Consider the following 10,371-nt stretch of genomic DNA (forward strand, 5'->3'; position numbering starts at 1 on the left):
TTTGGTATAAACAAAGACATCAAAGAATTATAAACCTGTCTCGCGACTTTCATAGACCGTTGTTTGTTTAAACACGATCAGGATATGTATATATTTTGTGCTAAAGGGTGTCCCATCTTTCCCCACCCCACTATATAACAAGATTTATATTAGAAATTATATTTTTAATGTTAAAATAACCGCTATACGTGTTTTCTAGCTTTGTATTGCTTACAAGAAACAAAAAAACACACGCCGACCATGCGTTTGTATAGGCGATTCACGCTCTGTTCGCTCCGTAATGGCGGACACAAGCGCCGTTTCCTGACGTGACGTTGGGTTGCAGCAGTGAGTATGACTACTTATTCAGTATACTTATTCCATATTTAAATAGAATATCAAATAACATGGTTGACCATAGTACCAATAAAAACTCTTATATAGTACAATGGGGGAAGATAGGAAACTTAAGCACATATTGCCAAATATTTCCAAAATCAAAATAGATGAGGGTTTTGGGGTAATACCACGAATTAGTACTATCATTCCTTTATTAATTGACACCAATTTAATAAAATATAATAAAACACACGAGGAGTTATTCAGCGATCCACACAACAGGTAAAATTTTAAAAATTTGAAAACACACAGGATATATGAACAGCAACTGTTTCACCGAGCGGCATATTGCCCGCTGAACGAGTAAAAATGTGTCACTGTACACTACGCATTAATTTTCGTGGTCGTTTTCCGTATATAAACATATACAAATGTTTATATACGAACTCTGCCTCGCACTGTTGTAGTGCACTGTCAAGCTGTAGTGTTGGGCGAGTAGCTGTACACTTATGCGGGAAAAGTGGTTACGTGGTCTCGTAGCGTACGATCACTTCAGTATATTATGGTATTATCATAGACAAATATAATATAATATAAACTTATCATAGACAACTTAACTTATAATATAATATAAACTTATAATATAAGTTGTCTATGGTATTAGCACGACTCTATAAAGCGCGCGTCAAAGCCGACTACTGTTACGTTAAATAGGAACAGTATTTTTGAACATCAGATAATTGCAGTGTTGTAGGGTATATTTCCAAAAATTGAAAGGCTGTTAAAAACCAAAGCAGTGGAGCAATAAAAAGAATATTTAAATGTGTATTTACGTGTATTTCTAATAAAAACTAATTGATTAATCCAAATAAACAAGGGGCTATGGAAACCTTTAACAAGTCGGGTTGGTCTTTATTGAGAAGTATTGATCTGATGCAATACAAAAGCGACGACGAAACTAATGTTTTTGTTAATGCAAAAACACCGAATAATTTATTTTCCCTCGTGTATCGTCCACTGTTAAATTAGAAGTTGTAAGTCATAGAAGTTGTAAGTTACCTGTTTAGAGAATATTTATTACTGAAATAAAGCGGGACTTTAATTTACGTTAAATTTATTGTATTTACTTACACATATTTCTCGGTTTGTTTGCCCAAGACAGAACTCCATTGCGAATACCACTGTATTGAATCGGATTCTTCACTACAGATAGCCAGTTGACGGTTTGGTCGTAACACAAATTCACCATTTGGCTAATATACACGTTCCCGTTGTCTATTGACTTTAGAGAACCGAACCCAAGTGATTCAATCTTGAAGGCAAGTTCCAGTGTTTGTGAATTTAACGGTAGGATATAAGTAAAGGTAATCACGGCCTACTAGAGATATCTTTAGTAGGCCGTGAGGTAATGTTTGAGATATCTCTAGTAGGCCGTGAGGTAATGTTTGTAAAACTGTGTTACAGAATTTTTTAAAATAAACTTCTAAAATTCAAGAATTCGCGATTGGTTATACTGTACTTTATACCGATATATTTTAATTACAGCACTGTTCAACTGCAAGGGTGTCTTACATTTTACAGTGCGTTTTTAAAGGTATTAAATCAGAAAGCGTTTAAAGTATATGCCCTATACCAAACTACGCAAAGGAATCAGCTTACATAGTCTATACAAATAACTTCTACCTCTTTGTCAGACTAACTGCGGCCGTTTGAACAGGGAATTGAACTTAAAAACAACAAAGTTATTATACAGACCAAAGTTAGTATAATACAGACCAAGTTAGGCGAAGGATTGTAAATAATGAATCTCGTTTACACATTGTTTCACTGCTGTAACGTCATAGTCACCGCCATTTTTGATTTACTGTTGTTCAAATAGTTAAAAATACAATGTTATGATACCTGTATCAGGGTATTGTTTCTGTTATAATTGGTAAATCCTTGTATGACAACAGCGCCAACCCTATTATACAAATATTTGCCCTTTATTTTCTTCAAGTTTTTAAAAGCAGAGAAGTTGGTCACATCTTCTGCCCAAGCGTTTATAAACAAGAAACCTGCAAAACAGAATAATGTATAATAAAGAAAGTATATAGAAAAATCAATACATATATTATCATGAAATTTTAGCCATTTAAAAGTGATAATTTTTTATATTTGTTGCAAAAAATGCTTGATGAATTAAATATAGGCCAGTTTACGCCAAGCAAAACCTGACAAGTTCGTTTAAATTAAACCCAGAGCGTGAATTACAGCTATAGCTTTTTTTTGGACACACAAAAGCAGTTATATACACTACTTTGTCTTTTATGACTATGCATAGAAAAGTGTTACAGCTTTACGAAGAAAAAAAAACAGTCGTGTCAACAGTTCCATGTAAACCCACTATGATATACTGCTCATCGATAAGCTAATATAATATAGTAGGGTGGAGGAGATGTGACACCTTTGTGTTCTATTTCATCGCCCCATTTGGTAGTAAACAAAGAACATTTAAAAAATACCAAAACCAAAAAAAATAACAATTAACAAAATTTGGTAGTAAACAAAGAAAATTAAAAAAATTACAAAACCGTATCTCCACGACTTCCATGGACCGTTGTTAGCTGAGTTAAACACGATCAGGAAATTTGAATATTATGAGCTAAAGGTGTCCCTATCTCCCCCCGCACTACTATACAACATTTCTCACCGGTTATGACTTTAATGGAGTTCAAAGCTTGTAACTGCGAAGCATTCATGGCAGGGGTGTTTGTGCGTGGATCACTGAAATAGAAGTATGTTTAGAGATGTAGATGTAAACGTATATCATGTTTGAAATACTAAACAAGTTTTATTATATGTTAGCCTACAGAGTCATACAACGGGTATATGTATGACTAACTACAAAAGTTTTTTATAGCAAGTATAACAAATGGGTCCTTTCTGTCAGTTTCTTCATTGTATGGCTGGCAGCTCAATGTTACCATTGTGAGTTTGTCACTGGGCAAGACATTGAATGAATGAATGAATGAATGAATGAATGAATAAATGTTTATCCTCGCGTGGCCGGAAAACGACAGTCGTTATAACACGGATGTTCATACACCTCGTACCAACTTACGAGTTACCATGTGTGTTCTTTGTGGGTGATTTTTTTGGGGATTTTTTATTTTTTTATGTATGGCTGCTAACCAGTGGGCACTAACGGGTTGTCCGTATACAGATAAAACAATCACCAAAAAATTTATACTTTAATTGTACATACATTTATTTAATAGGTAAAACATTAATATATAACTTATACCTTCTGAATGCATAGTGTCTAAAAATCATGGTTCCCTTTACCACTTCACATCCTTCGAAGTAACCGATGTTGGTTGAATTTATCGAACGAACTCTAGCCAAAGGTCCGCCAAGTTTACCAACTCCATAGCAGCGACGCCTTGCTGAAATAAATGTTGCTCTTTTTACTGATTTTAGTAAAATAAAGTAGGCCAGTATAAGAGGTATTTAATATTTTGCAAACTAGAAAATGTCATAATTATTTTGTATACTGTCGTTCGCTTCCTTGAGCGTTACGTTTAATAACAAGAATAAGATAACTCATGGATAATGAACAACTAATTATAAAAACTGTATAAATAAATTAACAAAGCTATAGAAATTTATCAACTACTTATACCTTCGCTTGTTGATTGCCAAAGAACAACAACGACGAAGAAAACGGTCGATAGGAAATTCATCGTCATCTCTAGAATCAAAATCAATTATTCGCAGAAATAAAACTGGAAAATGTTCTCAGTGCAAATTGTTCACACTTTTATATCCTTAGGCGACGTCTGCGACGGTTGGCCCTTTATAAAATTTTGTAAGCACTTTTATACGTTCTCTTCAATGTTAAAAAATAAACAACATTGCGAGGCAAAACGGCTATGCTTAAGGTAGGATTTTGTCAAACATACTATTTTTGGTTATATTCTTTATATTCCCACCACAATTGCTACATATTCCACAGTTCTACGAGATTACCAATGGCGAAATACCACGAATAATTTATTGAGACAGTTTGTTCAACCGCCGTGGGAAGTAAAAATTGCTGGGCATTGAATGACCCATAAAACAGCGGCAAGAATACAAAACCTAAGGCTCGTATCAATTATTGTAAGGTTATTAAAAATACTCATAATCAAGATGTTGCAAATTATATCCGGAAGATGTCGCTGAAGAGCTTATGGAAAGCACAACAAACTTTCGCGGCCACAAATCGTGACCATTTTATAGTTTGCAGTAGGTAACTAAGATTGAGAGCAGATTTTAGACTTAACTAAATATTTCGTTTGTTTTAAACCGTGTTAAGGTTTTTTTTAATATTGCCTTAATATTTGTTACATCCGAAGATTTTTTTCGAGGGGGATTTTGTAAGTATTTGTACCAGTTTGTTAGCGCGTCATACTAACAACAGCATACTGTTGTTTTGTTGGAGGCATTAATATCTAGTTAATATCAAAATGGACGTCATGTACAGTGCTGATAACGATTATGATACTGTGGAACCTAAGCCTTCTCGTACAGTATCTACAGGTAATACTATATAGTAGGGTGAAGGATGACGGGACGAATAGCACATAATATACAAAAATTCTGACCGTGTTTTAAACATTAACAACAGTCTATGAAAGTCGTGACGATAAAGTTGTAAAACATTTTGAATGTTCTTTGTTTAAAACAAAATGAGACAAGAAAACAGAATGAAATGTTGTCCTATCTTTCTCCACCCAGCTATTATATATAACTTGATGTGTGTTTTTTTAGTTGTATCCATTTAAACATTTCATAAATATAAGTTATGACGTATTTTTGCCGTTTTATTCATTTATTTAACAACTAGGCAAAATATTTAGCGATATACATGTAAGGATTAAAAATATATATTGTGGGGTAAGATAGGACACCTTTAGCACGTAGTAACCAAATATCATGATCGTGTTTTCAACAATTAACAACGGTCTATGGGAGTCGTGAAGATACGAATTTATAATCTTTTGAATGTTCTCTGTTTACTACCAAATGGTTAATTTATGTTGTCTTTACTTAACAGTTTAAAAATCCGACATCTTTTTATCGTTGCATTCATATATTTAACAACTAGGTAAATATTATATTCAACGATGTAGATAAGGGTTAAAAACGTATGTGTTATATACAGAGCACCTCGCCGCTGAAGTACAATGGGGAACTTCTACGCAAAAGATAGAGACAATTTTCTGGAAGATCGTTATTATAATGACAGCGGTATTCGCTTTTGTTGCTTTAATCCTGGCAGGTATAAGCCACCAAGCTTTTGAAAACAGATCTAAAGCTGTAGCATCGCCAAAACAAGACCCAGGTGAGATTTCTATGCAGTTTTGAGAAACAAGCGTATAATTTATATCGTTATTTCACGTATTGAATACAGTATTTAAATCGTGGACCTTCTTAATGGTAAATAATATGTCACATATTTCGTACTGTTGCCTAATGTATGGAATTGCATCATTACCAATTGTAATTGGGAATTTTACACCAAAGCAGAAGTAATTATGACTGCTATACGAAATATCCACGAGACTCAGTGACGTCACACGTACTGAGGAAACAGCATGATTTAATTTATTAAAGACATCTTGCTGACAAAACTTAATCACGATTCTCTTGATTTATTATTTGCGAAACCAGTGACAGTTGTTGATGCATGCAACAGGAAATATACTTACCACGTCATGATGATGTGGGGATTTAGGCTAACTTCTATTTTCTTTTAAACTTAACTAAAGTACTATGGTGTAAGATGAGACAACTTTAGTGCATAATATCCAAATATGTTCATATTATTTCAAACACTTAACAACGGTCCGTGGGAGTCGTGAAGATATACGGTTTTATAATTCTTTGAATGTTATTTGTTTAGTACCAATTACGACAAAAAAATATAATAAAAAGCTGTACTATTTCCCCCACCCTACTATATATATTTTTTTTAACATTCTGATTTTTAAGCATTGCCAAGTTCTGCAAATTCGGTTAACAGTCCACGTTCTTGCCGCGATATCAAAGGAAAGTCAGGAATGTACCAGATTCAACCAGATTCATATCTTCCCGCCTACTTTGTAAGCATATACTGTGTGCATTTGTGCTTTTTACAATTTGGTATTTTTACATTGACTATAAGAAACACAGTTTTTAATATCAACAAAAAAATGGCGTGATTGTCAATTTTAAATTCGAATTTCAGTAAAACGCCCTCTGTTTTTTTAAACAAAGCTATTTTAAACTTAAATTGTGTTAAACATAAATAAATATACAATATGTGTAGACGTACTGTGACATGGCAACTAACGGTGGTGGTTGGACATTGGTGGCAGCAGTTCATGAGAATAACATTAAAGGAAAATGCACAAAAGGAGATTTGTGGTCCAGCGACCAAGGATATGGATATTCTCGGAATACATATAACGGTATGTGTTTCCTTTCTTTATAAGGACACGATTTCTATGCTATTATATACTTATACAGGAACTGGAAATTGGGAAAACATTAACACTTTTGGAGATGCGAGGAACCTTTTAAACGGAGATTATAAAAACAGCGCTTATTTCAATGTTAAGGTGAGTAATATATAGTAGGCTGGGGAAGATGAGACACCTTTATCACATAATATCAAAATATCCTGATCGTGTTTTAAACAATTAACAACGGTCTATCGGGGTCGTGAGAATATAGTTTCATAAATATATGAATGTTCTTTGTTTACTACCAAATTGGACGAGAAAATCGAGTTAAAAGGTGTCCCATCTTCCCCCACACTACTGTACTTATAATGTGAGAATATCAATAAGTTTACAGAATTTGTAAACATTCATCTGATTCAGGCATCAGATGTTCTTATATGGCATGTACCGAACAACGCAACGTTGTCTACCATGAGCAGCAAAGCCTTTTTAAAATACTATACAACTGACGGTGTTTTGCAAAGACATGGTGGCACACTGCGCACACTTTATCGAGACTCTGCACCGTTGTCTCATGCAGGTATAGTAAACTTGCATTGAAGGCATCATTGAAATAATTGTCAAATTTCTAAAACGTGCGTTATTTTAAAGGCTCATATCGTTTCCACACACTTATTGCCAGCCCAATAACATATACCGTGGGGGACAATGATAAAGTTATGTCAGCGATCCCGACTCGCTTAATTCCATACGTGACACCAGGAATGTTGCAGTTTCGGGCGTTTGACCCTTACGGATACCCAAATGCACTGTGTCCTGGTGTACAGTAAGTCATATTGTTATTTAGGAAATATTGAATACCGTTATAGCACCTAAATCCCATTTTTTGAATCTTATTTTGAACAATTAAAAATGCATATTTAGAATCGCTGGGCTACAGTTATATGAATGAATGAATGAATGAATGAATGAATGAATGAATGAATGAATGAATGAATGAATGAATGAATGAACGTGCCAGCTTAGCTAGTTACCAAGTATGTTACTTTGTGGGTAATTATAGTTCCGTAAGTTTTCTTTGTGTACTACCGAATAGGACAAGAAAAGAGAAAGAAACATGTCCCATATTACCCCACCCTATACTATATATATACAGATATACAAAATTAAGTAATTATATCAAAAAAATAATTTTAGTATGTGCTGTTTGTTAAATCGACCATTGTCGATGCATATTAGTGATATGTAATGTCAACCGCCGTTTAGTGTTTTTTCCTACTGTCAGTGTAACATTGTATTGCAGAATAACGAGAGGCGATTCTACCAGGGTTTGTATCGGTGGAGGAGTGACAGGAAGCTCAAGAACATGTGGAGATTTTCTTGGTAAGTGTATGGCTAATAATTTGGGCAAATTAAACCATTGAGTTGGATCAATGGCCCCAAGGATACACACGCCCACAATGGTAACAGCACCTACTATCAAACCCAGAATAAAGTGTCAAAATAAGTTTTTTAAAGATACAAGCACTCTAAACAACTGTGCCGAAATTTGAAATCCCTGTTGACACGTGCATCGAATAATCTTACAAAATTTATTTTGATGTTTTAACTACATATTCAGGAACTTATGTTGTTTTTGGTAGGCGTAACTATTTATAGTACAGTGGGGGAAGTTAGGACACCTTTTCATTGTATTTTCTCATCACATTTAGTAGTAATCAAAGAACATTCGAAGAAATATAAAACCGTATCCTCACGATTTCCATAGACCCTTGTTAATTGTTGAAAACACGATCGGGATATTTAGATATATTGTTCTAAAGGTGTCCTATCTTCCCCTATCTACTATACCTGTTACACGATATATTTTTTTCTATATAGGTTGGGATGGTACATCTGGCAGGTATATTAGTCCTCCGACAATGAACAATCCATCGATTACTGGTCGACCACTTTACTATGTTGACTCAAGCATTTTTATTTTTACTCGTTAATAACCTACTTATTTAATGGGAACAAAAAAACATACATTTGTTTAAAAATATTGTCATTAACCTATTATGTAGTATATGCACACATGTAAAGTATTGATGTAAATAAAGTTTAGCAATACGTACTGACATTTGTATATTTTACGTTCGTACTTTTTAAAACAACACTGCTAAGGTAAAAGTTTAACATGTTCTCGAAATAGCCACGATACGCAGCTTTAACGGTTTTTACATTTCCTGTTATTACTCCAATTCCTATGCACGTCTTGCCTATAGTTCTCTAACTTTGTTTGCTGGTGGTATTTTATTCATATAGTACAGTGGGGAAGACGGAACACCTTTAGCACATAATATCCAAATGTCCTGGTGGTTGTGTTTTAAACAATTCACAACGGTGTATGGTAAGGATACGGTTTTATAATTGTGTAAAGCCAAATAGTAAGAGAAAATAGAAAAAAGGTGTCCCAACTTTTCCCATCCCACTATATCTTTGTGTGGCTAATAATTTGAAGAGTAATTACCATATCTTGCATAAGGTACAAACAATGGCTAGCGCGCCTGCTTCCTATCAGGTTATAGATTCAGCGAGAATATGGCGACACAGTACGTTTTCGCGCATCGTCAAAGTTAATTTTTGTCAGGGACGCCAGAGTTTTTTCAATAAAAATTAGACAGCAAGTGGTATCAGTGAGACCTAAGGTAGTTTTTTGGGCCAAACAAATTATTGCTTACCATCTAAAGGATTTCCTTCACGAGGTATCACGAATGTAACTGTGTAAGTGAATCTTTTGTGAATCTTCGTCCGGCGCCATGGTATAGTGGTTAGCGCGCCTGCCTGTAACCCAGAGGTTATGGGTTCAGCTCGAGCTTAGTCTACCGTTGTAGTAAAGGCCTAATTAATATGATGCTATTTATATAACGTGCTCTTTCATTATATGTCTGTTCTCTTGTTTTTTTTTTGAGTAAAACGTGCTTGTCATAGACATCGTATCGAAGCCATAGAAAACCCTGACTCTGCATCGTCGTATACTTATATATGCTGATTGTTGCATGTGCCGATGTTATTGTCGAAATTGCGTTTGTTTGTGTTAAGGAGCTTAGGAAGGAAACACTTTGTTTAGATGTTATTGTATACCACGTATGGTGTGCACTGGAGATAGGGTAAATATTAAGTATTTTTTTTGTTTAATGTTTTTATAGAGGCACATGGCGCGCATATATACCTGTAAATTATAATTAAAATGTGTAAAATTATGTGCTTGTTTGATTCTCCTCCCACCCCAAACAAACCCCGTAATTTTTCCCATTTGCAATAAAATACTACGCTGTCCACGTCCGCTGTCAATTGTGATTAATGTGTTGTTAATTTTTAAATTTAGTAAAAACATGTCTATAAATTTCATTAATATATATTTTGGTGCTAGTGAGGAATCCTCCCCCCTTGCCTATAAAAAAAACGAGAGACTAAAAAAGGAAAAAAGAAAATCATTGGACCGTAACGGTATTTCCCCATAAAAATCATATATTAGTAAATATATCATATATTATTAATATCCCGGGTTATGTACACCTGGAGCAGCATCTTGTGTCGT

The 10,371-nt window shown here is 34.4% G+C and overlaps 3 protein-coding genes across 4 annotated transcripts in view; 2 read left to right on the top strand and 1 right to left on the bottom strand.

Annotated features, from left to right (window-relative positions):
- Positions 1-4,217, bottom strand: part of LOC100179961 (receptor tyrosine-protein kinase erbB-2-like) — a 4,920-nt gene extending 703 nt beyond the window's left edge. The window contains exons 1-6 of one of the 2 annotated variants that reach the window (XM_026840038.1): positions 3,983-4,216; positions 3,605-3,746; positions 3,011-3,084; positions 2,221-2,375; positions 1,450-1,630; positions 1,233-1,377 (exon numbers count right to left, since the gene is read on the bottom strand). In XM_026840038.1, the coding sequence (XP_026695839.1) occupies positions 1,358-1,377; positions 1,450-1,630; positions 2,221-2,375; positions 3,011-3,084; positions 3,605-3,746; positions 3,983-4,049 (639 nt within the window). In that variant the 5' untranslated portion in view covers positions 4,050-4,216 and the 3' untranslated portion in view covers positions 1,233-1,357. Of the gene's footprint in view, positions 1-1,232; positions 1,378-1,449; positions 1,631-2,220; positions 2,376-3,010; positions 3,085-3,604; positions 3,747-3,982 lie in introns of those variants that run through there. The other variant, XM_026840037.1, reaches the window with a different exon arrangement.
- A 410-nt stretch (positions 4,218-4,627) lies between these two features.
- LOC100184660 (intelectin-1b-like) lies at positions 4,628-8,908 on the top strand. Its single transcript, XM_002121611.4, has 9 exons — positions 4,628-4,881; positions 5,507-5,686; positions 6,337-6,446; positions 6,653-6,794; positions 6,853-6,944; positions 7,209-7,368; positions 7,440-7,614; positions 8,092-8,171; positions 8,670-8,908. The coding sequence occupies exons 1-9, from the start codon at positions 4,809-4,811 to the stop codon at positions 8,780-8,782; spliced, it is 1,125 nt and encodes a 374-aa protein (XP_002121647.1). The 5' UTR covers positions 4,628-4,808; the 3' UTR covers positions 8,783-8,908.
- Positions 8,909-9,767: 859 nt separating this feature from the next.
- The window catches only part of LOC100177512 (probable cation-transporting ATPase 13A3), a 22,220-nt gene continuing 21,616 nt past the window's right edge, over positions 9,768-10,371 (top strand). Inside the window, exon 1 of the mRNA XM_026840039.1 lies at positions 9,768-9,940. The gene's annotated coding sequence lies outside the window, so the exon portion shown is untranslated. The remainder of the gene's footprint in view (positions 9,941-10,371) is intronic.

The sequence above is a fragment of the Ciona intestinalis genome, unplaced genomic scaffold (genome assembly GCF_000224145.3).
Source record: "Ciona intestinalis unplaced genomic scaffold, KH HT001101.1, whole genome shotgun sequence".
Taxonomy (NCBI): Eukaryota; Metazoa; Chordata; class Ascidiacea; order Phlebobranchia; family Cionidae; genus Ciona; species Ciona intestinalis.